Source organism: Patagioenas fasciata, chromosome 2 (assembly GCF_037038585.1).
Source record: "Patagioenas fasciata isolate bPatFas1 chromosome 2, bPatFas1.hap1, whole genome shotgun sequence".
Lineage (NCBI taxonomy): Eukaryota > Metazoa > Chordata > Aves > Columbiformes > Columbidae > Patagioenas > Patagioenas fasciata.
In genome coordinates this window covers 25,297,074-25,324,417 of record NC_092521.1, presented here as the reverse complement: position 1 = coordinate 25,324,417, position 27,344 = coordinate 25,297,074, and the positions used below count along the sequence as shown (strand labels likewise).

Sequence of the window (27,344 nt, the reverse complement as noted above, 5' to 3'; positions counted from 1 at the left end):
CCATGGTGCATTCAGTGCTTCTCATGCCTTTGTTAGGAAATTAAACATAGTGGCTATAACACTTTTTGTACATGTAGATCCAGGTCCTGTAGTGAATTCAAATTGGAGCTTCCTGAGACTTGAACATGGATGTTTTTCTGCATTTATATATGAGGTAAAAGAAGCAGAAATGTGGAAGGAAGCTCTAGTGTGTGGGGATTTGTCCGCCATTCTGCCAAGGTGTTACCAGTTGTACTGGGAATACAGCAGAATGTGCCACTTTCAGATCTCTGTGAACATGTGCACTGGAGCTGCAGCTTTGCCATCCCTAGGACAGGTGCTACATCTTTTTCGGAATGTCCAGCAGCACTGGCATGTGTGAGAAGCAGTACTGTGCTTTCATTTCAGGGAGCACAAGCGGTAAGGGGTACTTAACATTTTCATAGTAGGACTTAACTGCCTCCTGATAGGAAGCATAAGAGATAAGAGGAGTGTGTGTGTGACATTGTGCATTCTTCTCTATGTAGAGACCAGGATTTAAATGTTTCTCTGCCATCTCCTTTTCAACTTGATCATGGTTCCTTTACACAGGATTAGCAATAGCTCTGGCCTGAAGGAGAATCCTTTCTTAATTCAACAGCACTGAGCAGTGATGTGTTGTCACCTGCAGGTGGCAATATATATTTTAGAAGGGATTTTTTAGAAATGTGTGTTTCCAGTTGGGAATAGTTCAGTTTGTGCCCAGTGATGAGACACAGATGCCCCACAAATACAGCTTCCTGATGGCATACAGATATTTTTTTAATTGAGCAGTGATTTCTGGCACTTGCTGTACAACATTATGAACATGTTTCCTTTGTTATTGATGACTAGAATACTAATTAATATTCCTAAGGAATCTGCCACTCATCTGTAACAGAACTTTTGCAATTTCCCTTTTTTTTTTTTTTTCTTTTTCCACCTTCAGCCCTGTGACCAAACTTACGCAATATGAACGTGATCTGGGAGATTGCTTTGGTGAGGAAAATGAGACACAAAATACACTCAGATGAGCATTGAGATGATAACATAATATCACAAACTGGTGAGAATTAGCCACTCATGAGCCACATTTGAACACCAGACAGCATGAAAATGAGGAAAGGTGGTTATTTCAGGTCACGACTCCAAAGCAAAACAAATAACTGCTTTCTGCAGTGTTGTTTGCTGTTTTTATTGTTATTGATTTTATTGTTCCTGCTGTTCCTCTGTCACATATGAAATATGTGCTCCTTCAGGAACCAAGGTCTACTCTATCTCCCTTTGAATTAGAGCTGTACTGTGAAGACACTGAGTCTTAACACTGAAAGTTTTCTACAAAGATTAGAGGGAACAAAAAGTGGAATAATGTTTTAATATCTGTATAATTTCAGGCTTGTTGCACTGGACAGAAAGAGTTTTCTTCATTCTAGTTTTTCTGAAGATGCCTTTTCATTGAGGTTTGTTTTTGTTTGTGTGTTTGGTTGTTTTTTTTTTTTTTTTTGTGTGTATGTATTAACAGGAGTATGCTGTCAACTGTCATGTTATCACCTGGGAGAGAATCCTTAGCCACTTTGATATATTTGCGTTTGGGCATTTCTGGGGCTGGGCTATGAAGGCTTTGCTGATCCGCAGCTATGGGCTGTGCTGGACTATTAGCATCACCTGGGAACTCACTGAGGTAGGCCACCCATTTATCTTAATTAAGCAAATGTATGAGACTTGAATTATTCTTCAGGGGAAGTGTGCATGTTACTAGAAGGATGACTCACTGGTTCTTGGTATAGATTTACATTTTAAACCTTATAAACCAGATACTGAGCAATTGATGTGGTTGCATTAATGGACAACAACAAGCTGTGGTTTAGCTAAGTGGCTTACTAGTACTCAAATAGGAGAGAAGTCTAGGCCAGCCTGTTGGTGCCATCCATACTTTGTTTTTCTGCTGTTATAGGAGTCAATGCTTGTGCTACTTCAAAAGTTGACTAATATTCCCTGATTCAGAGCGGTTGTTCTCCTTTTCCACTTTGTAGTATCTCTGATCTACTGTCACGATCCCCCTACCCCAAATACAGCAGTATTACATATTGTGTATAGTTGTACGTACTGTACGGTGAAAGGAAGTTAAGGGATGCCTGAGGAAGGTGTAAGAACCCATGAGGAGAATTCCAAATGGAATGGCAAGACACCATTTGGTGTGTTGTTTTCTGTCATGAGGCCCTCTTTTTTGTTGTTAAATTGTACTGCACGAGGCTAGTTTATTCATGTTCACTGGTATACAAATGTGATTTTTACTAGGCGTGGATCTAAGCTAGTTCACACACAGTGTAGTCCCCTGCATCGTGTTTTGGAGGACCACTGACTTACTGTTGTTATCCAGCTTTACCACAGTTTTCCCAAGCATGTGCTTAGCTCATTTGACAGTTGGCACTTTCAAATCTGATTTTGGATTTTAAAAATACAGGTACTTGACTTAGCTGATTTTTGCTTGGACTGCTGCTCGTTATTGTTAGATCTATTTTAAGAATTCAAGCTGATTAATTGCTACTCTAAATATTTTCATTTGGATGTAACCTAGAGCTTCATTAGTAGGATATATGTCACCTAAAATCCAAGGATATGTTTCTATAAAAATGAGTTTAATTTAATTACATTATTTGATTGGACAATTCAGAGAAAAAAAAAGTCCAGTTTGTATCAGCTTTTGGAACAGTGCAGACTGACTCGTCACACTTAAAATACTAAGTGTAGATATAGACACCTGAATTTAGTCTTTAAAATCGTAGTTTTTTGTAGAGCTTGCTGTCTTGAGAATGCTTGGCTCATCTGACAAGTCATGTATAATTCAGGAACATAGATAAGGATTTAGTTGTCTAAAATTAAACTTCAGGGTTTGAAAATACTGGTGCCATGAGTTCCTTTTCAAAACATGTTTTTGTTCTGTGGCATTGAAGGTTATGCTGTTTTCTGAGCTATTTTGAAACTCTTTAAGATTGGGATTTCACAAGTACCCATCCACAAAAAGCAACTTTACTAGTTATTGTACTCATTTTTTCCCGCTGGAAAAGAATGAATTTGGATTTGTTTCACTCGCACTTTTATCAGTCAGTTGATCATCGCACAACCATCGTCTTCAACCTGACACCGCATGGGGTGTCTAGTATTCCCTGTTGTTGAAAGGCATGTTATTGGAACAGATAGTGCACTGGGTAAGGTTCAACATATAGAAAGGTTATCACCACTCAAATGGATTTTTAATGAATTCGTTAATTCAGGAAAGTCATTAGAAACCTACCCAAGTTATCAAGGCAGTTACACAGGGATTTAGTTGTGCATCTACTGTTAGCATTAATGGATTTCAGCTGGCTCCCCATTCTGAAATGGGACCCTTGGCTCGTGCCCCATGCTATCGGATTAAAGTTGGGATGCAGACAGAACTTGGTCTCTCATGCTGAGAAAACAGCTAGCACCTTAGAGATGGGCTGGCTAACACTGGTCCTCTGGCTTTTGCTGCCTTATTATTTGTAACTGTGGTGTCTTTGGATTATTGCAGATTGAGATTCGTAGCCTAGTTCCCTTTCAGGTTAAATTAATTTAAAACATGAAAATGTAGCAGGGTAGTGAGCTTGGGTCCTGAAGAGAAGTTCAAATTTTCCCCACATTGAAAATTCCATAGCATTGTCAAAGAAAAACGAGTTGCTTTGATATACTTCTGCAAGAGTTTTCAAAGCAACTGTGGTTATTATAAATGGACCAGTATTCATTCTTCCTGTATACAGACAACATTTTCTTGTTCCTTTTCTCACATCTGATTTTTCCATTATTTTATTTACGCATCTGTTAACGGAAGATACTTTACAAAATTATACCAATAATCTTCAACAGACACAGTGTATGTACATTAACTGACAAAAATTGTGCTGTTTTTGTGGAGGGATGAATATTTTTAAGCTTGCTATGTGTTTTGTTAAGTGTCTTCTTGAATACTCCAAAAGGACTGCTTAACACATGACTGCCTTGATTTCCAGTCTGCAGCTGACTTTTTCGGTCTATTTTTTGGGTTGCTGTGATTTTTCTTGTAGAAGAGAGAATACAGTTTTCTTTTAAAGGAGAATGAGAGGTGCTGAATCCATTTCTAGCTCTCAGTTAAATTATGTTTGTATCTTGCCTTAGCTCTAGCTACTTGACCTCCTTCACTCTATCAAAAGTGTAAAGTCATCAAATGTGTCTATAAATATATTTGATTGCCTTACTTAATGCCTTGTTATGGTCTTAATTGAGTATTTGGAAAGGAAAAGATTGCTTCAGAGGTAAATGATATGTGCACTTTCCAGGGGAAATCTTTAAGAGACTGAATATGTTTTGATATATCCAGATGGTGTCAGCTTCTCAGTCTGATATTGGTTGGTTTCTGACCTAGTTTTCATTATCTTCTTCATGAAAGTACCTTCATCATTAGTGCTTAGCAGAGACCAAGTAGGAAGGGAGAGTGAAATATCCTCTTAACTTCTTGAGCTATTCTGGATCAAGCATAGCAGCAGAGCTTGTGGTGTCTGAAATATTGGTGAAGTCTTTATTTTTTTACGGTCACTAAATTTTCTAAGAATACTAAATGAAAGAAAGGGTTTTGAAATAGAGCAAGTGTTAACTCCTGAACTCCAACATGCGTTAGTACTGACAGTTGTTACAAATGCATCCATTCATCTTACTGCATCTTGTTGCTGGTTTAGAAAACAGATCTCTTAAAACTACTTAGCAAGAAATAAAACAAAGATTCTCTTCAATTTATTTTTCTTAAAGCACAAGATATCTTCCTTTTTCCAAGAAATGCAGTAGTTTTGCTTGTTTCATGCATTTCTATGAATGTTCTGTGTAGCATCTTTGAGAGGCTAAGAGCTGCGTGATATCCTTGTACACAACAGAGTCCCAACAGGAAATGATGAGAAGGAAACCTCTGTCTCATGTGGTTCTATCCAAGACCTCCTGAAGTTAATGGAAGGATCCCCATCAAATATCAGTGGTTGTGGCTCGTGTCCTCGAAGTATGACAAGTACTGAAAAGCTGATTTTTGAATGTGTATTTTAAAAGTTTATTTATATGAGTTCTGTTCTGTTCCTCACCCAGAATCTTTTTGCTGTATTCTGTAGCTCTTCTTCATGCACCTTCTGCCTAATTTTGCTGAATGCTGGTGGGATCAAGTCATTTTGGACATCCTGCTTTGTAACGGGGGTGGCATCTGGTTGGGCATGGTAGTTTGTCGTTTCTTGGAGATGAGGACCTATCACTGGGCAAGCTTCAAGTAGGTCTAAATTAAAGCTTGATAAACATTATATTTGGTGTTCTGTTTCCCAAGGAAATGAATTTAATATACATTCTTCTTTGAATATGTAAAATTCATGTGGTATAGAAATAGCATGCAATCTACATGTGCTAACAATGCTGTAAATTTACGTTAAATGATAAAAATCCATCTCATAGTAGTGTGACTGTATAGCATGTATTTGTAAATATGTATATATAATTTTCCTTTGCAATCTAAGTTTCAAGCATTGATGCCAAATGAAAATATAAAGTAGTAAAGCTATTTGCCTTGTCAGTTTATTTGGTATGAGCAAGACTTTGAAGAAGGCTGTGAAAAAAACAAGTTGTAATAGTTCTCTCAGTATACGATGTTTTTGAACTAGATTTGGGCTCACTTTGAGGCATTAGCATGGCAATCTGCCAGTGCTAGTTGTAATTGCTGAAGAGGAATTAGGCTGATTGTACCTGTGCTGTGAATTGCCTTACCCCATTGCCGACCTTCTAAAGTAAATGGAGTAATTGCAAAATAAAGTAGCATTTGTTGTGTAAAGGGTCAACGGCTTGCGGCCTAGCAAGTGTCAGGTCCTGGCTGTCCAGGTATGGTTTCTTCCATATTTTTTTGCCCTCATCTTTCCTCCTTCCCTGCCAGCTGGTGGCGAGCATGGTTATCTGCGTGTTACCAATGATATAGATCAAATAGGATCAAATACAATGAATTGCCAAACAATGTTGTCTTGAGAGATGGAAAAAGAGCTCAGATCTTGACTTCTAAATTTGTACTCTACATTAACTTCAGTACTGCTTTGTTTTATTACTCACAAATTTGTTAATTGCTTTGAGAAACATCCAACCTTTAGTCTCAATTCAATTTTCCTGCATTTCAGTTCAGGAACAATAATGAGCAGAATATCTATGTCAGGACTAGTCTTTACTGTCTTTGTGGAATAACTTTTCGTCATGTTCTTTTAAAGTAGATTTTTTTGTCCTTTAATATGAAGAGGAGCTGCATAGAATTAGAAGCTTTTACTTCTGTCCTTTTTTTTTTTTTTTTTTTTCTCTTTTTTTTTCTTTTGAATAAGCACAGGTCTTAAAGATTAGAAGGTTCCTCCTGACATAAGATCACACTAGCCTAAAAGAATGCAAGTATCAGAAATAAAATCTAAATCTCCTTTTTTGTCCAGAAGGGCCAGGGAAATAATAGGGTGAAAACTGACTTGTAACCATCCTAGTCTTCCTTCAGAAAAGCAAACTGAGTTTTTCTTACATTCCCTGGCCTTTGGATGCTGTTGCTCATCTGCATTAATGTTATCAAAAGCAAGAACCAGTAACATGTCTGTCAGATGAAGCTCCATTCATATCACCTTTCAAAAGGGAATTTAAAAGCTTTCTAGCTTTTAACAGTGCTATCACATCTCTCCAGAAGATTTGTGTGCATCTAATATCAGAGCAGCGGGGGTTGTGTGTGCTGGAAGTGCAGTATTTTCAAACCTGTGAAGCCAGCCCCTTATACAATTAATGAATAATTAATCTCACAAATTCTTGAAGTATTGATGTCAGTGAGCTCTAGAACAAAGAGTCTTTGGGATAAGAGCAATAGCATCATAGACTAGGAAGAAATATCCTTTACATCTTCCAAGGGAGGTGCAGAATCACAATCCTTGTTTCTTTCCTTCATGGAGAGAATGATAGATATGTTTTGTAGTTATTTACTGGCTGAGGAGAGCAGAGGGTGGACTTGCATAGCAGAATGCACACTCACTGAAATGCTTAATAGGTTATATTATATTTCTTAATTCACCCTTTCCTGCTACACAGTTGTGTCTGTGAAGATGTCTGCTGTCCAGTGAAAAAGTGTGATTGTTCTGAAACATCAGTAACATGACTATTGTGCTGCTTTTATTTTTTGCTTGCATATTCATTTTATTTATTCCAGCCGTTCTCTTTTTCTAGGGACATTCACACAACCACAGGGAAAATCAAAAGAGCTGTGTTACAATTTACCCCAGCCAGCTGGACCTATGTCCGCTGGTTTGACCCTAAGTCTTCATTTCAAAGAGTGGCTGGAATCTACCTTTTCATGATCATTTGGCAGGTAAGAAAGTCTGTGAAATCAAAGCTGCCATCAGCTCAGTTACTTATTGGCTGTGTTTGGCTGGAAGATATTCTAATGCAATGTATGTCCATCATTGAAATACGCAGTTAAGTGAACTGATAATACAGAATTGGTCAGGGCTTTGTTCGTGACAGTTACGTGATAGTTCAGGAGTGTAATTACAGAATCTGTGGGGAAAAAAAAAAAAAAATGTGGCAGATTGCTTTTTGCAATTGATAGGGGTTTTTTTTAAATGGCTAGACAGTGGCTTTTTAATTGTTTTGTTTTGGGTTTTTTTGGTGGTTTTTCTTTTGTTTTTTTGTTTTGTGGTATGAGGGTTTTTGTTGGTTGGTGGGAGGTTTTTTGTTTATTATTTTGTTTTAGTGGGGTTTTAGTGTGTGGGTTTTTTGTTGTTGTTGTTGTTCTGGGTTTTTTTTTTTGTTCTTCTTTTCCATTGACTGTTGGATGGATCACTGGTAGTCTGAGTCTTGATCCAGCAGGACTCCATAATATGTCTCAACTGCTTCAATATTTCATCATACAAATGCTAGCAGACTTCACTAAAACTTTTTTTTTTTTAATTTGCTGAATTTAGTTTTTAAAAGGAGAACTATTAGTGTACATATATTGGTATATATATATTTTTAATATGATCTTTTCTACTCCTTTAATAAATTTACCTTAGTCATTCATACCTGATTTAGGATATTAAAGCTATCAGAAGACCTCTGAAGTGTGAATTAGTGTCTGATCCCTTAATGGGTTTCTGGAAGGAGAGCAAATACTTTCATAGAGGTTTGTAGGGGAGAATTCTTTGTTTTACTAGTATATTTGTTGCCTGTCCTAGAACAGAAATCTCAGACTCTTTCAAGCCTTGATCTAACCAATAGGGCTATAGTAGAGCATAAATAGTTCTACTTCTGTGTTTTAGCTCTCATATTAATATTTGTACATTTTCTGTAGTAACTTGTTAAGAGTTATGAAGTTGAACACTGACTTTTTTTTTTTCTTTTTTTTTTTTTTAGCTGACTGAGTTGAACACTTTCTTTTTAAAACATATCTTTGTGTTCCAAGCAAGCCACCCTTTAAGTTGGGGGAGGATTCTCTTCATAGGAATCATTACAGCACCCACTGTAAGGTAATTTTGTTGCCATGCTGTTTTTTTCTTTAGTTTAAGGTAGCTTGACTTCTAGGCACCCAAGAACTGTATATATTAGTTTGTGAGTAAGTATAGCACATCTGAAGAAGTGTATGCTTTCTCTACCATGAAAAGCAAAATGATTATCACTTTTTAATAAAGTGTATTCTCTGACAAGTGAACTAAAAAAGTAAAATGTATATAAACATCTGTGTTTCCACAGGAATGCAGAATCAGTCTGTTCCATCTTCTGTTTGTATAGCACCTCCCTGTTTTGTGGGTTCGCTGTGTGTGTTACCCCCCAAGGACTATATGTGAAAGTATCGAAGTTGATGAGTTGGGTGTTCACAAAAGTGTAGATGAGGAAAAATATAACTGTTGGGTTTTCTGACTGAGACTGTCATTCTGTTTATCTACAGGCACTATTAGTGTGTTATAGGAAAAGATAGAGCATTGCCATATTCTGAATGACTGAATAGTATATATGCTGTGTTAACAGTCATATAGAAATATTAACCTGCTTTTAGTCATGCACATTGTTTCACATTGTTAGCAGAGTCCCCTTGATTTTTTTTTTTCTTTCTTTAATATTCTTGTGAACTAGCAGGAGGTAGACAGAATGCATGCAGTTCTGAAATCAGAGGCAGGGAATTTACTATTCATGAGTAAAGTTGTGTTACCTGGACACTTAAATGGCAACCATACCTTGGTTTATTCCTGAAATACAGCTGTTAGTGTCTGAAGTTATGTGCACTGATTCCACACTGTTAGTTAAATCACCTTAAACATCTTCTAAGATCCTGTACAGATGAGCTTTTGAGTATTTTTATGGCACTTGATAATCTGTAGAAGTCTTTATTCTTAAACAATCCTTGTATTGTTGGATTAATAACACTTGTCTTCCCCACCTGGAATTCAGAGACTTCCCCCCCACAGTGGAATTCAGAGACTGAGAAAAGGAATTTTGGTCCCGATTCTTTGGAATTCCACTCAAAGCTCTTAAAATTTAGGAGCATAAGAACATGAAGAACAGAACAGTCTCCAGACTGTTTCCAAAATAGTGAGAAAATCTCCTCTGTTCTTGAGAGGAAAACATGCCAGTAGTTAGAGCACTCACCCAGGATATGGAATAGCTGTATTCAGTTTCTTTGAAGATTCCAACCCACACCTCTCAAGAATATGCAATTGCTAATAAATTGAAGACAAACTGTGGAAAAAGTGGGGGTTTCTCTAATTCTTTCAAAGCTGTTGCACTTTGCCTGAAAGAATTGGAGATTCAGTGGAGAGGCAGGAGACAAATTCACTTTGTTATTTTACTAGTTTGGGTACTTTCCCAGTCCTTGCTCTTAGGATTGTTTTCTGTGTTGCTTCAAGCTACTTGATCGATGTGATAATCTGTCCTACTAGAATTGAAGCCATCTGGTAGACATCCAGCATGATTGCATGTGATTTTAACCATCAGCACGCCATTTTCAGTATAGGTATAGATTTGTAACCTAAACTTGTTTTCTAAATGTAAATACTCTGGGGACTTTAAAGGTTGCTGAGGAATTTTCTTGTTTCCCTTCTCAGGCAATACTATGCGTACCTCACAGATACACAGTGCAAGAGGGTGGGAACTCAGTGCTGGGTGTTCGGGTAAGTGTTCTTGCTGCAGTCTTGTAGCACTTGGACAAGTGTTAAGCCTGAGTCCAGCACAGAATCAGGCTTTGCATGAAGCCCGTCCTTGTCTTGTGTTGGTTTTAGTATAAAGAACAGTATGGAGATTTTTTTTTTTTTTTTTTTTTTTTTTCCCAAGTTCAGGGGAAAGGAAAATTGTGGGTTTGGAGGTAGAATACGGGAAGCGGTGGAATGAGTAAGGAAAAGAACAGAAGGAAGAACTAAGAACTGCAAGATAAAGCTAGGCTGCTTCAAAGTAGTGTTGGCCTTGCAGCCCATGTTTTCAGTCAGGTGAGAGGGATAAAACATTTGCCTTTACCTCTTGCCCATCACTGAGGCAATGTTTACCTGGCCATCAAGGTGGCATTGACACTGTTAGCGAAATCACGACTAAAGACAATGAAATAAGCCATAGTTATCAACTACTTTTGTTCTGTTCTCGAAGAGGGAAAACAATAATGCTATAAACGATGATTACCTGGGCTATAATCTCTTTCAACAAGTCTCTTGGAGGAGACCTTTAAATGAAGAGTTTGCATGACTGATTCTGGTGAGGACTTCCTTCTCTAGATGGCTTGACTCAAATGTACTGTTCTGTAAACTTGAGGCATATCCTGTTGTGGCGTTGTAAAAGTTTTCTATAAATAAGCAGTGTAATAGTGTCTCTTTTGATTTGTGACTTGGAAGCTTACAAATGGGAAAACATAAAAGATCCTAAATCACATCTTAAAGAAAAAAATATGTATTTTAAGAAACTATTCAAGATGTTAATGTTTGATGGCAATGATTTTAAATTAAAACAGCCATTTCATTCTCTCTGTCAATATCAGTGTCTGTCTTATTTCCAGAATTGTCTGAACCATTTTCATCTTTAATAGAAGAATCTATTGCTGTTTTAAATTGGAATAGCATTTAAATGAGCCATAAAATACTCAGATCTAATTTAGACACAGTGCTCTGGCAAACTTATCTCACCTTTACTTTTAGGCTTAGGGATGTTACAGAGTTTTAAGAGGAGTGCTGGGCTGGAAGGCATGTTTCCAGGTACAATACACCATCATAAAGAATACCCTTATCTCAGCGTTTGAGGTTAGAGAAGAGCATACTGCAATGTAATTGCAGGTATTTCTACTCTTGTTTTAGATGTACCCTGGAGAACATGACACATGTCTCCTTGGGTTTGGCTAGACTTAAATAGTCACCTCTTTCACTGACTTAACACCTTCCTCAATGGATCTGTTACTGTCTTCAACTCATGACCGTAACACCCAGTGGACATACAAAAGGTAGTAATTCTCTTTAGTTTTACTGCTACTTGGTAGGAGATGATAATATTTTTCCATAGGCCTAAACCTCCTGCATTATTATTCCTAAAGAGAGTCTGTAACGTACACAATTGTTAAAAGGGCATTGAATTTTTTTTATTATCATGGCAGAGTAACCTGTTTCATCTGAGAGAAACAATGTAAACGTATTCTTTTGCAAACTGAAGGGAAATATGATGCTGAATGTTTGCCTTCTGGCTCTAAAAAATTGTTACGGTTTACAGAAACCATCATCCTTGGTTTAAAGCTCTCCCTAAACACATTAGTGTAATATATGTCAATAAATAGAAGCCCAAATATCTCTTTATGATCCTATAACAAGAACTGCAATAGAATATTAATCTATAGTCCAATCTGATCGTGGGAAATGTGCATGAAGTATTATCCTCGATACTGCTTACATCTGTAGTCTGCAAGAAAAAAAGAGCAACATCAGGAGTTCCTGTTGTCTGTTGGAAAAGCAGCACTCTTCCAGTAACTAAACTATCCAGAATCTAATTTCTGAAATAATTAAAAGCAAGTATATAGAATATTCATATCTATGGTGATGAAGAAACACTTATAAAGGCACAAATGAAATATGTAACAGCAAAACCATAGGAATAATTAAAATTAGTGCCTTGTGTTAGCATGAAACTGTGTTCTCTGTGACTTTACAGATACTCTAGAATCACTGTCAATAGGTGGACAGTAAGTGATGTAACGCATGAACAAGGCCAGAGCAACAGCTCTGCTGGAAATTGCACCATTTTCATTAAGATGAAGCCTTTCAAAAAGGAGTATGTGTTAGGATGTTACAAGATCATTTGGACTGAATAAAAGCTCACAGTGTCTTCTGTTTAGTATGCTCATGACCCTTCAGTAGAACACCAACACTTTTCACTGGTGGCATCTTCTGTCTTTTGATTTACCACTTCTGTAGCTGTAATAGCTGTCCTGTTGTACAATGCACTTAACCCAAGTATTCTTGAAAAGAATAATGGTAAGAATGTATAAATACAGCACAAACAGCTGTATGATTTTTGAGTCCTTGCTGAAAATAGACTGTTGTTTTGTTTAGACCTTTGAGTATATCATACCCTCATACTGATGTTTGTTTCCTGATGGTGGCCTTTCTGTTCCCACTGCTGTACTTCTAGTTTAACTATGTTTTAATCTGCAGCTGGATCAGGAAAAATAACACAAAACCAAAATTAAAATAGTCAGTGACCTAACAGACTAACACTGCTCTCAAGTTTTTACTAATATGTACCTTGTTAATCTGCATCATTGTCCAATTAGGTGTTAACTCCACAATTCTAAGTTTTGGGCCCACTCATCATCCTGCAAGTCATGTTAGATGGTACAGAGAAAGCTGTAATTTATTATTGACACCAGGACCATCTCTGCAATACCAGTGGTTAAGTCATGCATGCATCTTTACTCCCTCTTTGATGGAGGGAGCAGGGTCCTGTTTGCCAGGCAGTAGAGCTGGTTTTAACAACTCCCTGGTTGTGGTCAGCGCTGGCAGGGAATGTGTTCCTGCAGCATCGACCTTGGGAGACTGGAACATTTGACCCGATGTTAAGTGTACCTGTGTTTGACGAGGAGTTTTCATGCATGTGCTCATATGTACAGCCTCAAAGTCACTACTGAACAAGTTTAATATTAAACTTGCAGAAATTGAATAGTTTTCTTCAAGCTCTAGCTTGAAGAGTCAGTTTTCTACATTTTTGCTCCACTAGTCATGTTTCTACGCTTGTATTTGTTAGAAATATGTAATTTTGGGTCCAGGACCTATACCAACTAAATATATTTCCATGGAAGGTAATGGAAACTTTGGGTTCATAATCCCTTGTTACACTTCAAGTGGTGAGCAAGCCTCCTTAGCTTTGAGCCTGAAAAGATGTAAACATCTGGTTACAGGGAAAGAGCTGAGGATACTTGATTTTGTTCTTAAAATGCCAGAAGGGAAAGTAAATACTGCAGTTTTTCCTCTCTCATTTCTCCTTAAATTATCTGATGCTGTGGTGTGGACTTAAGTTTACACATAAACCGGAGCAAATGCATGGATTCTCAGAGAATTTGAAATGCTGTTTCATGTTGATTTTCTCATTAAAATCCATCTGAAGCAAGCCTACCTAGAATTTTAGTAAATTTACATCCAGTAGAGAAACATCCAAAGCACAGTTTTAGTTTGCCCAACAGGGCATCTGTTGGTTGTTCAGCATGGAAAAGAAATTTCTATCTGGTGAGGACTGAAACACAGTAGTAGGTATAAACAGAAATTCTCTGCTATTGGCACATGTTCCTGCTTGTTCCCTGGACAAGCAAAGGCTTGTGGAATTGTGAACTGCCAGTTGGTCACTTCTTGTATGCTGTTTATGCTGAAGAAAAGTTTAGAAAGAAAAATAAATTTCAGTTAACAGTGGTGTTGGGGAGGTGTGTGCTGGCTAGAGAGTAGTGCTTGTTTAGAGCTAACAGCTTGCATTGGGAACATGTGAGTTAAACCCTTAGTATTTGTAACCACATTTTCCCTCCCTCTCTTTCATTTAACCACAGGGTTATTGCTTTCCTTGAAGCTATTGTGTGCATAAAGTTTGGACAGGATCTTTTTTCCAAAACACAAATACTGTATGTTGTGTTTTGGCTTCTCTGTGTGGTAAGTGAGATTTCTTATGTGAAACGTGAAGCATGGCAAAAGCATTGAAAGCATCTCAATAGCTTCCTCCCTGGAACACTGGCAGCAGGGGATCATTGTGTGGGAATGCTGGGGAAGAGCCTTGTGCATGACCTCGGAAAAGCAAATGCTAGATTGTTTAGAACCCGTTTCGAAGGGACTACATTACTTTTCTTTCTTATTTCTTGACATAGCAGAATATAGCAACTTCACCAGTGCTTAACAGTGAGACAAACACTAGTTACAGGGAGCTTTATGAGAGAAAATGTCAGTTCAATTGAGGCTGACTTTGGTGCTCACTATAGTGCCCACTGACAGGAACAGAAGTTAATGAATAGCATTAGTAAGTAATGCATGTTGTTTCACACTGAAGTCTTACAACTACATACACAACCCTGCTTTATCAGGCAAATCATTCTCACTCAGCCTGCTACTTTCTGTACTTCAGTGTGATTACTGCAAATACAGCATGAAATGCCCATTTTATAACAGTAAATGGATGTTTGTCTTGCCAGACTTGTAGCTCTGATGCCAAACACATTTTTAATGGTCAGTGAAAAATAAGGCATTTATAATGGGCTGGCGGATAAATACTTCTCCCTTTTAGCTGGGAACACAGTTCAAACAGGTGATAGGGAGTCAGAATTTATTGTTCTCCTGTTTCACATGATGATTTTATTCCAAAAACTTCAGAGGGGAAAATTGTTGCATTGCTTCCCAGATCAGAGCACCACAAAACCAAACACGTAACCCAGCCTGAAGCATGGGGCAGGGAAAAGAATTTGTTTTTTTCCCAGACTGGTTATTCCTGGTAGTATACCTGCGAATGCCTACCAGCTGCCTTTGATCTGCAGGGTGATGACAGGAATCATACTGACATGTATCCTGCATGTATGTGAGCGATCTGTATGTATTCTCATGCTCCCAGTGAGAACTGCTCTGCACACCCCATGGTGGCAAAGCGTATGGTATCCTGGAGTTGAAACATGAGTCTTACTTGTCCTGACAAAAGATGCAGAGAGAAACAGAGCTTGAAAGTTTCTGAATGCAGAATCTCCAGGTACTCTGGGACCTTGAACCAGCAAGGAATATAGGAAAACTTTTACAGATTTTTTTTTTTCTTCCTTTGTTTAGGCCTTTACAACTTTCCTGTGTTTATATGGTATGGTTTGGTACGCAGAATACTATGGCCACCGAGAAAAGGTACTTTATTAGGAAGCCTTTTTTTTGTTTAATACCAGTGTTAAAACTGCAATGCTCCTAGATATTAGAATTCTTTACCAGAAGTAGTATAAATGGGGGTGAAAGGGGATGGTCCAGAGTCTAACTGAAGTCAATAGAAAGAACTCTGAATTCAGCAGGCCTTGGACAGATCCCAAATTACACTGTGGTTTCTAAAGAATGCTGTCCTCTTAGTTACTCAAAATGAGGCTGTAATTTTAGCAAAGCATTCAGGGATGAATGGTTAGCTAATGTTCCCATTGTACAGGTGGAATGCTAGGGGAATATTAAGAATACTTGGTTACACAACAGGTCACATGGCAAGGGGTGAGTTCTTACTGTATCATCTGTGTTGCACCTTCTATCTGGGAAGGGAAAAGTCCTCAGTAGTGGCTGAGTTTTATGAGGACTTCTGCCACAGTTTAAATTTACAAGTCTGATTTCGATCTGACATGCTGATCACAAGAATCAGCATCCCAATGACATGTGTCTTTCTTGTTTTTGCAGACCTTATCAGAAAGCGAAGACAGCCCATACAGTCCAGATGCTTCCTGGCTTCATTCTAAATTCAGCAGAGGTATTGGCACTTTTGTACCTATATTCGTGAAGTGGTAGCATTAAGGCTCAGTACTAGGAAATGGTGCTTGAGAAACTTGGCGACAACTGGACTTATATAAACATCACTGCAGGAGCTATACAGATAAATCATCTGCAAAGCTATTTGGATTTACTGCCTTTTTTTCTTCTAACTCTTGGAAATATATTTGTTTTTCAGTGAAGCACCTGAATTTTTCTGCCTTTATTCCAGGCCATTATTGTGAGTTTAGGACATTATGCATTTCATAACTCTTGCGAACAGGTTCTCTCTCTGAATGTTGCATGTTTGATTTGAAGCATATGAAAGTGAATTGTGCCTTTATTCCTACTCGTTAAGAAACATTCAAGAATGTGCCCTGGACCTTGTGTTCTTACTGATGCTTGCCTAGTCAATGCAGTGCTCGTGGTCGTAGACAGCTTTCTCTGTCCTAAGCAAAGGCAGCCTCATTCTCTGACCTCTTTTCCCTACTCTAGAGGTCAGTCAAGTTACCCACCTCATCTGTTAACTCTTCAGTGGGTTCTTGCTTATTGACCCAATAGCAAGATCCACATCTCACACCTGGAAGTTATCTCGGTCAGAGTTTATGCTCCAGGTGTTTGTATTACTAAAAATATTTCTTATTTGTCGTAGGCTCGAGAAATACCTACAGCAGAGCTTCTTTGTATTTCATACATTATTTTCCTGGATGCTGATATTAATTTATTCTCAGTTTAGTAAATGTGTAGATTTTTATATTTTGGAGAAAAAATGTTTGCACTCAAAATGTTTTTCCTAGTTATATATGCTGGAGAAATCTGGCCAAGCAAATATTTCTCTAATCTTACTTCATTAATTACAAACTTCATCCTCCTTTGTGTTTTGCTCTTGTATTCTTGTTTCAGTCCCCATTGTCTCCTTTTCTTTCTCAGAGTCAAACATGGTCTGTCATATGTAAAAATGAAAAGAAGAAATGCACTCTCACAAGGATCTGTGACTTTCCATCGTTCTTAATTTCTGATAGTGATGCCTGCCAATAATAAAAATGTGGAGGTTTAATTATTGATGTCATTTAAAATGTAGGGTGTTTCACCACTATATTTTGTCTTAGCAAATTTCTGAATATTTTGGAAGAGAAAGAATTTTACAGTAGTCCTAAGAATTGCCTTTTTTAAAGATAGGTCACTAGGTGGCGTACGAGTATCAGCCAGTTTGTATTAGCTTGAAGTAGTCCATACTGTAAACACATTATAGCTCTAGAAAGCCTTACTGTCTTTTAGACAAGAGCATAACAGTGTCAAATATATATATATGTGAAAAAATATATATTTATTTCTCAGCAGGTGCTGACAATAGTCCAGCCAAACAAACAGTCAATAGTGAAAGCCATTCATCGCGAAGAAGGAACCGGCACTCCAAATCAAAAGTAACAAATGGCATTGGCAAGAAATAAGAATGGTCTCTGACAACAGCCTACAGTGTGACCAGAGGTGACAAAGAAAATCAGACCTGGCTCTGAATTTCCACATGGAAGATTGATTTTTAAATTTAAAAAAGGAGGTGTTGAAGAAAACGATGATCAAGATGGAGCCACCAGTGTAGTGCCAATCATTGCCTGCTGACACTTGCCATTCACTGATTTAAATCTAATTTCTTCAGCATGTGGCACCAAAAGCTAATGAAGAGTATGCTGGAAAGAGAAATAATTTTGTCATAGCAGGTACACGCTGTTTTGTGTTCAGGTGTTGCAAGTGCATTTTTAATATCTCAGTTGAGGACTTAAACACAAAAGTCAGTAAACTGATAATCAGTTGGCATAGTTGTTTGGATTTCTTTTTTACTGTTTTTGTTGTTCTCTAGAAGAGTACACAATCCTTTGACTAAGAGCAACTGCCCTTCTTAATCAGTCTCACAACGAAACTTTTCTATACAACAGTTAGTAAATATTTAATATTTCCATATTTGTATCCAGCTGCTTGCTTTTATGTAAAGGCTCTTTAGACCTGGTGACAGGGTTTTACCAATGAAGAAATGAGTCCAGGTTTCTTGTAAAGTATTTGAAATTGGCCTTCAAACATGGTTCTTTTTTTCCGCATTGTCCTTCTGCTTGGTTGCTATGTATTCTATTTCTTTTAAGTATTTAAAATACTGACATAAAAACCTGTTACGAAGTAGAGGGCTGTGCTTTCTGCCCTCAGAGACAAATGTCATGTCATTTAGTTGTTTTTCCTCCTTTACTGCAGTGTGTTTTGCATCTTCAAGTGGAAATATGTATTTTTTTTTTCAGCTATGTCACATGGTGTACAATGTTCCTTCCTGTTTCCCTGTAATTTGCCTTTGCCTCAGCTGGAACCAGAAATCCCAGTGTCTTCAGACTGGTATCAGAAACTGCTTTGAAGGCTCTGCCCTACTAAGCCTGGTGATAAGGCAGTTTTTTTCTTACTACTGCCATAAACATAATTATTTGTGAGGCTTGCTGTAGTCTTTGGTGTCTGAGAGGCAGCATGATATCGCTGTGATATACCCCATTGCTTTGGTATTTCCTGTCATGCAGTCAGATACTCAACAGCAAAGTCACTCTTTCTTTGCAGGGTTTTTTTGTGTATGGTGATGGTTGTTGGGTGTTGTTTGGTTTTTTTTTTTTAATGTATTAATTCTGACATCTAGCAAAGCAGATAATTCTCCAGCAGTGAATATAATTATTAAGTCAGGAGGTAAACAATCAAGAACAATCAGTCCCCGTATTAACTTATCAAAATGTTTTTGTGCCAATTAGATTTTGGGATTTATGGGGCTCAGAGGGGTAGGTAGCTCAAGCAAGAATAACTAATACCTATTAGTTACTTAGTCTTCATAAGAAAATGGGATTTCCTTTTTCTATGGATAATGTTACTGTGATTTGCCACAGACTAAGTACTAAAAAAAATGCAGCAGAGACTTCATACAAGTGTATGATACTGTAAATAGAAGTATCCTGTGTAAGCCATTAATTCCAATGTGCCACAGATTATCAATGTTTTCAATGCACTTAAGTGTTGCTGCTGAACTCCTCAGAGGCCCTTAATTTCTCACCCTGCTTTCAATCAAACATAAAGTCTACAACTTGGGAAGTAACTTAGTAGAAGCTGCTACATCATCATTGCTACAGTGATATCAAATGGTACAGGGGAAAAAATGTTAGGAAGACTTTCAGGCTTTCCTACAACTACTTGTTTTTCTCATACTATAGCAATTCCATGTATTGTCTCCTTATTTGTAATGTACTACATGTTGACGAATGTACGTTTCTCTGGATACTCAGACTTGTTAAGTTTATTTTCTTTGTTAATAACTCAGTCTGCGTAAGGCTGAAGAATGGCATTGTAAATTTTCTATTGATTCAATACCAAAGCAAGAGGTTGGAAATCTAATGGTTTAGATATGTTAAGTACTGTGGTTTTCAAAGGTGAGAGCCCGTTTTGTACTTGCAAGGTGTATACACACCCACTATGTATACAAAGCTTACATGTGTAAGCAGATGCTGAAGTACAATATCTACTTGCCTGTGGGGACAAGCACACATTTTGTATAATAAATGCAGACCTGGTGCTCACCCTGTGGAATTGCACCCTAAAAGTATTGAAAAGGCAAACATGAAATGTCATCTTGTTTGAAGCTGAGTTCTGGATGCTATTACGACAGCTTGGCCTTGAAGAAGTGTTGTTTAACAACACCTTTAAAAATATTTCCCATGAAGTCTTTTTAGTTTAATTTTTTTGTGTTTGCTTGGGTTGTGTTTTTGGTTTTTGTTTGTTTGTTTGTTTGTTTTTGATACTTTAGAAGAGGGATGGCTAGGGAGAGGGGAAACTTAAGTAAACTATTAATGCGCTGCTTGGAAAATGGCACTTTGTGTCCTCTGTCAGCAGTTCTGGCTGGAATTCACATGTGTTCTCTCAAGTCCTCTGCTGACTGACAACTGTATTTTCAGCCCCATCGTCTGGATGTGAGCTTTGCACAGGCAGGCCTTGGAAAGGTGCTTTTGATTGCTGCTGTAAAACTAGTGATCCCAATTCTATCATTTAGTGCACTCCTGCTGAATTCTGTATGTGTGTAACACCTACAATGACAAATCACTGAGCTGTTGAGCAACAAGCATCCATGTACAAATTCTGCTGCTTGAACAGTATTTGTAACAGAGGCACTGTCCTGGTTTTAAGTATTTGTTCTGTCACGGCCTCTCATTTCTACTTTCCTGCTTCTGATGCTCTTTCCTGTCTCTGTCCTCTGGTGATCTCCCCTGCTGCTGTGCAGAGATGGGAGTTGGCCCTCCAGAGGCTGCCCATCAGTGGTGTCAGCCATTGAAGGGAGGCTGATTCAGGGCAGCGTGGTGTAAGCAGAGGGTAGTGGCAAGAACTTTAACTAGTGGATTAAATAAAAATGCAAGTTTTTCAAATGCAGGTATACAGCCAACCAGAGCTAGCCTTGAGTACTGGATTCCAGTACTAGAGCAGCCGCATAGATCATACACTGCATCTAATTAAATATATGGAGTGTGATTTCAACCAATGCTTTTGTTACTCTTCTGTGAAGATCATCATTTGATGTCCCAGCTGTTAAAACTGTATTTTTTACTTTGTTACCACAAGAGGACACAGATGTTACCATCTATTTAATAGTTTTTGAATAGACTTGCTCTGTATTGATTGCAAATTATTGTATTTTGCAATAACTCAGTAAATCAACCCATGTCACCATATGTGTGTTTGTCTGTACTTGCAAGGTGTAGGAAATTATTACATACTGCCCTTAGAAGCTATATTACATTTTATTCTATGTAATTGCATGCTGACAAATGTGGCGGTTCCCAACAGCCCACAGTGCACACTAAGGTTATGCTGTAGTTTGTTATTTCAGAGCAGCAGATCTGATAATATAAACAGTTATACTATGCCTTCTGAAGTTTCTCTAGTATACGAGATATGTCTTGTCTTAATCTTAATTATTCTGGAGCACTCAGCATGGGAAAGGCATGGACCTGTTGGAGCGGGTCCAGAGGAGGCTACATGAATGATCAGAGGGCTGGAACAGCTCTGCTGTGAGGACAGGCTGAGAGAGTTGGGGTTGTTCAGTCTGGAGAAGAGAAGGCTCCGGGCAGACCTTATTGTGGCCTTTCAGTGCTTAAAAGGGGCCTATAAGAAAGATGGGGACAGACTTTTTAGGAGAACCTGTTGTGATAGAGCAAGGGGTAATGGCTTTAAACTAAAAGAGAGGAGATTCAGGTTAGACCTGAGGAAGAAATTTTTTACAATGAGGGTGGTGAAACATTGGCACAGGTTGCCCAGGGAGGTGGTAGATGCCCCATGCCTGGAAACATTAAAGGCCAGGCTGAGCAGCCTAATCTAGTTGAAGATGTCCCTGCTCATTGCAGGGGGTGATGAACTAGAGGATCTTTGAAGGTCCCTTCCAACCCAAACTATTCTATAATTCTTTTTGGATTTGTTTTCTATTGGATGGGAGAGCTGAGTGTGGTGGGTTGACCCTGGCTGAACACCAGGTGCTCACCAAATCTGCTCTATCACTCCCCTCCTCAGCTGGACAGGGGAGAGAAAATATAATGAAAGGCTCATGGTTTTATCACTCCGTGATCACCATCACAGGCAAAACAGACTCAACTTGGGGAAATTAATTTATTGACTTCAAGATCAGAGTAGGGTCGAGTGATGTGACCAACTGCATTTCTGCTCCATCATCCTGTAACACAGGTTGCCCACCATTTTGATAGTGTGATTTGGCACGGACTATATAATAGAGCCAAAAGCTGGTATGATACTGACTGAAACAGGTATTGGTGTCCATGCCTACTGTGACATGTGCAGCTCATTTAGTTTTTATCACTGTCATGGCTGTTTACCCTGGAAGCACTAAACCAGTTCTCCCTTGTACACAGTGTTTGAGGAACTGCTGCTTCAGTGTGCTGTTTTGCATGGAGAAGGTAGAGGAGCACAGTGCTCTCTCTTTCAGATACCTGAGCACTCAATTCAGCTGCACACAGACAACATGCCCATAGGCCTGGGCACTGCTCTCCTGTGCCGCTGTTTTTCCACCGGTGTTTCTGGAGAAACATGGCCGTGCTGGAATACTAAGGGCTGCACGATCACAGGCTGAGGTTTAACTGGAGGTCTCTGAGCTGATTTTAAGCCTCGTATGCTCCCAATGCTGCCTGCAATATTCTGTCTACATCTCCTCTAGGTCTAGTCTACATTATTGACCCATTGCTACCACATAGTTTTGTTCTCTGGAGCCCTGACAAGGGACTGTTCCTACTTTAACAAATTACGTTACCGAAAGGTGCAATTTCACAATCGTCTGGAAGCGTGTTTTGGACACACACGCCCCCCACATTACTCACTTTGCTTTTGCTTTTTGTGTGGCTGGTCAGGAATTGAGAACATACGTTGTTATTTAAAGAAAGTAGGACTGGGCAGCCACAAACTCTTCATACTCTGGGCTGAATGCACAAGGACAGCCAGGTTGCTAGCTTGTGCCCAGCGAGATGTGTGGTCTGTTACCTGTGTGCCTGCTTGCTTGTCTATCGGTGCTGTAGCTGCAGGTGTGCCTTGCAAAGGAGCCATCTGTCTGCCCTCAGTGCTCTCAGTTATATGATGGTAAGACCAAGTGAGTTTTAACTTCAATTCAGAAAATAATTAAAAAAAAAGTCTGGGAAAGAATGTGAATTGTAAACATTGAATTCCTATAATCAGCAACAATATAAGTGCCAGACTATGTTAAACATACACATGGGTTTAATTTTCATAGTTTTAATGGATCTCAGTTTGCAGATGATCATGAAATAACTGGATGGCTTATTTAATGTTTTTTAGAGTAGGGGAATTTATGGCAGTAGCATTCCTATGGCTGTGATCCAAAGTATGTTCTACGATTGCTGTACCCTCCAGTTAAGTATTTTGGTGGTTCTTGCTTTAAAAAAGCATAAAATACTCGTGTGTATGAATATATACACATATATCTACCAGATGAACTTTCTCATCAAAATGCTCAGGGCCTGGTTGAGTGTAGTCTCTGTGACGATGCGTGCTGTGCGCCTGGATGTTTGGAAACACTCAAATCTATATGTAGCGCTATAAGGTCTGGGGCAATCAGGGACCAATCTCAGCCGCAGCCCCTAGGTGATGCTGTAACACAAACACCCAGAGAACGTGACCTGGATTTTCAAATGTTGCTTCTAATTTTGGGCTACTGGCTTTAGCCATCCTGGCTTGGCTTTAAAGACTTCATAACCCCTGTTGACTTTAATTACATGTGCTGTACACACAGGCCTGCAAAGTGCCTGTGTTGTCAAACTTGCTGCAGAACAACCAAGGCAAAATAAAATCAAATGAGCAGCTTTGTGGAGGCTTTTAATTAAAATCTTAAATGATAGCCCTAGTCTTTGGAGAGCAAGAGACTTCTATTTTGGTTTCTACCAAACACACAGACTACCAATTTGTTGCGAAGTACCTTCCCCATTTGAAGGCAGCGTTACTTTCTCCAGATGATCTTTAGGATGACGCTCTGGGCAGCGTTCTGGCTTCCCTCCTGTTCCCACTGCCCTTTGTGCAAGGCACTGGGGTGGGGCGGTGCAGCCACCGTTCGAGAAGTTTGTTTGGTTTGTGCTCCCAGAAACAGCTGGAGCAGCGGCAGTCTCCTTGCTGCCCGCTTGCCTGAGTTTCTGGCGGTAGCAATGGAGCTCTGAGTGTGGCCATCTGAGAGAAGAAATTGCAGCCCTCGTTCCTTGCAGGAGGAAACACTATGTCCTTGCTCTTCTCAATCTGGTTCTGGACAGGGTGGCCACTAGTAGAAGCCTGTAATGGTTTTATTGGAGCCTGACTTTGGTATTTAATGGGAAGGAAAAAGAATACAGTGAAAAATACCACTGAAGGACATATATTTCCATTAATCAAGTAAATAATCTGGAAGAAAACTAGGACCTTTTATCAAATTAGCTGAGATATTTAGGATTTTTCCCCCTTATGTATGTGTTGCAAGAGCAGTAGGTGATGCATAATGATGCTTACAACTTTTTAAATAGTCTTCTTTCTGCCCATTTGCTGACTTTGTTGTATTCGGATCCCAAATCGGGATCTGCGCATTCTGTTTGCCCACATTTAAAATGCATTTGGAATAGCAGGACAGAGATTGGGGGTGGAGAAACCAGACAAGAGCTGAATTGCAATTTCCTGGCGACATGTTCTCTAAACATCCCAAAATATCTCTCAGGGTAAAGTGTTCTACTTGTTGACTTCATGTTTCAGAAGCACATGCTGTTCATTCAGTCCCGGTGTTTCTCACAGGGATGGTAACACGATTACCAGTAATGAACTTTCATGCTGTGAAGTTTTCTTTTTCCACTGCATCCATGTTGAAGGAATTTCTCTGAAACAATGCATAGGACGTTGAAAACTTGATGGCGGCATGGTCAGTAAGTTGATGTTAAGATTGGAAATGGGGACAAAGGGTAAGTGGCTTGTCTACGTTTCCTCAGGAAGCTGAAGACAAAGAGAAGAGTAGGATCCCAGACCTTAGTTTCCCATGCTGTTACCAGAAAATTATTGTGAGACTTGATAAAAAAAGGGCTTCTGTAGTAAATCCAAGAATGTTATCTGTGTCTCTTACTCCTTAAAACTGAAAACATATTGTGTTACAGAAAGGGAGAACAGGAGTGAGGTGATACCTCCCCCCATTCATATATTTTGATCTTCATTTCATTTTGCTGGCTGACTTCAATTTACTTACCTTTTCCAATGAGCTTTCATGACCAACACCTCAGCTGTTAATTTAAAATTAAGGTTTCCTAAAGGTAGGTCAACACTTGTGGAGCAAAGTGGAAGATCTTTGGATCTTCAAGGCATGCTGGGGCACCGTGGCTCTGAAGCAACGTAGCGGCTCTCTGCTTTTCTCTTCAGTGCTTGTAGTCCAACACATCTGACTTCCCAAGGAGTGAAACAGGCCCGTTTGCCTTCTTCACAGTCCACCAAGTCCAGTGATCCTGGTTGAACCAGGGCTGCAGAAAGGACAGCAGCCAGAGGTTGGGAATGGGATTCTCATCCTGCGCTTGAATCAGAACGGGCTGCAAAGGGAAATCTTAGTCCTTTGGAAGACTGTTCCCCCATGTACGTGAAAAAATAGCAGCTGGAACTGTTCTAAAATAAATAAAACGACAAAGAGTGTTTTGATCTCCATGGGCTCCTTGCTGCTGTTTTGAGCACATGCAGGTGCTGTACCCATTCTCCCTGCAGATCCATGCTCTCTGTTGAGATGCTCCACATCTGTCTTGGGGTGTGAGATTATTTTGGACCATTTGTTTCTCTTGGGTGTGTCCATTTCTTATGAGCTCAAGCCAGTTTCATCTCTCAGCTTACTGCAAGATTGTCTTTCTTGTGGTCCTCCACAATGACCATCACTTGATTCTTGCTTATCTGAAATCTGACCCCTAGTAAGTTTCCAGAGGACCTTTCTGAGAAAAGCTGCTGTGATTAGCTGGCAACACAGTCCTCCTGTGTCTCTCTCAACAGTGAATCTTTAAAATTTAACTCTCATTAGTTTGGTTCTGGAGATGGCTATGAATATTCCTTGTGCACCACTGACTATTAAAACTGGCATGGGTCATGACTCCACACCAAACAACCACAGTATTTCCAAGCAACTGCTGACTCAGAAATATACTGCCGTAAATCGCTTGGAGCACCAAGCACTCAAACATCAGTTGCTTCTCTGGAGCCCTTGATGTCTGCCAAGCCCAGAGCTGGGATAAGGCAGGAGTCTGGCCACCACGTAAATTCAAATCTTTTTTTCTGTTGTTGAACAGCTCCATGTTTTTGCAGAGAAACCTGTTTGCTGTGGGTTTGTATGGCCAGGCACACATTGCCTTCTTGCACCTGCATGATGAAACTGTAATTTGTAGAAGTACATGATTTGCCACTAATACCAGGACCTTAAAGACCTCATGGTTTTGCATTTATCAAAATCGCCAGGTGAGGTGATCACTTTGGCATCATACTGTTTTCCTTGTTTTGTTATAGCAAGAGTAAAAGAGATTACGACCCAAGTGGGTTTGGACCAGGCTAAAAAGTTTCAATTTCTGCTGTTTAAATATTGTTCTTGAACCTGTCCAGGCTCTGGTGTTTCCTTCCATCAGCCATACTCTTCTGCCTTGGTACATCAGAGATCTTTCATCAAGGACTAATTACGTTTGGAACTTGACAGGAGGATGCCAACCATTTCAAAGTGAAAAAAAAAAAATACAGCTTTTGTTTCTGAGCTGGGTTCTTGGCTCATCTCTGTTCTTCCATCTAATGTGATCCCACAAGGCTTCAGCTTTCAGCGGATGACAGAGGTGTCCTGGTGACAGTCTGGTTCAGCCTCTGTTCTGCTTCACTCACAATTACATTTTCTTCCTCTCCCTCAGCTGCCATATCACCTTCCCTCATGCAACAGCCAGCCTCCCCCTTGCCAGCAGCAGGACAGGACACCTGGGTTTGTTTCCACTTGAGACAATTGATGGAAGAGCCTAAATTAGGTGCGGAGTCCCCACAGATGCCTATTCAGTAGGTACCTTCAAAGATCAAGGGAGGTTGTGGGTGTTTTAATCACCCTCTGGAGTCTCAGGTGACCTCCAAAGGAGCTTCCACTGTGGGCAGCAGGTGTGTAGCTACACCAGCATTCTCACTGCAGCACCTTCTGGAAGCACCTGAATTACAAGGGATGAGTCCAGGCTCTTGTCATGTGTTGCTCCATTGATTTGAGCCATCAGTCTCTTTTCCGTGTTGGTCCTCACAGCGTGATTTTCTTTTCCAAATGCAGAAATACTGTACTCAAGCGATGGATAATTCCCATCTGATGGGATAGGAATTACTGTCTCACCTCTTCCCCATGGTGTGCTTTTATGATGCCACAGATACTCTGAGCCTGTTACAGCATCAAAAGGGAAATGAAGGGATCCATGCTGGAATGAACATGTTGTTCCACCTGCTTTCTTATAGAACCTGCTAAATTTGAGGCTGTTTCCCTACTAGTATGATAAGCAATATTCAGCATGGGAAAAGAGACACTTTTCTTTCTTTCTTCCCTTCTTTCTCTCTTTCTTTCTTTCTCCCTCCCTTCTCTCATCTCTGCCAAGCTGTAAATCATCTTCTGCAGCTTCTTTCTTTAGGAGCTGGCTGCAGCTGTTAGAAGAGGGTTAAACAATCTCACTAGGAAGCAGAGAACTTTATCATAGCTAAGGAGGATTAACACAAGCGTAATCCCCTTACAAAGCCACTTGCCTTCCAACTCCACTGCGTAAAAATAAAAAAAGGATTGGATCAATGTTATTTTTCTCATATCTAATTCAAGAACAATAG

The 27,344-nt window shown here is 39.3% G+C and overlaps 1 protein-coding gene across 3 annotated transcripts in view; it reads left to right on the top strand.

Moving 5' to 3' along the window:
* PTDSS1 (phosphatidylserine synthase 1) overlaps nt 1-20,699 on the top strand; it is a 33,016-nt gene extending 12,317 nt beyond the window's left edge. The window contains exons 5-13 of one of the 3 annotated variants that reach the window (XM_065831529.2): nt 1,520-1,678; nt 5,145-5,296; nt 7,249-7,390; nt 8,416-8,528; nt 10,101-10,166; nt 14,054-14,153; nt 15,306-15,374; nt 15,900-15,969; nt 17,310-20,699. In XM_065831529.2, the coding sequence (XP_065687601.1) occupies nt 1,520-1,678; nt 5,145-5,296; nt 7,249-7,390; nt 8,416-8,528; nt 10,101-10,166; nt 14,054-14,153; nt 15,306-15,374; nt 15,900-15,969; nt 17,310-17,419 (981 nt within the window). In that variant the 3' untranslated portion in view covers nt 17,420-20,699. Of the gene's footprint in view, nt 1-1,519; nt 1,679-5,144; nt 5,297-7,248; nt 7,391-8,415; nt 8,529-10,100; nt 10,167-14,053; nt 14,154-15,305; nt 15,375-15,899; nt 15,970-17,306 lie in introns of all 3 variants that reach the window. The other 2 variants (XM_065831528.2, XM_071803925.1) reach the window with 2 other exon arrangements.
* Nucleotides 20,700-27,344: the final 6,645 nt, after the last annotated feature.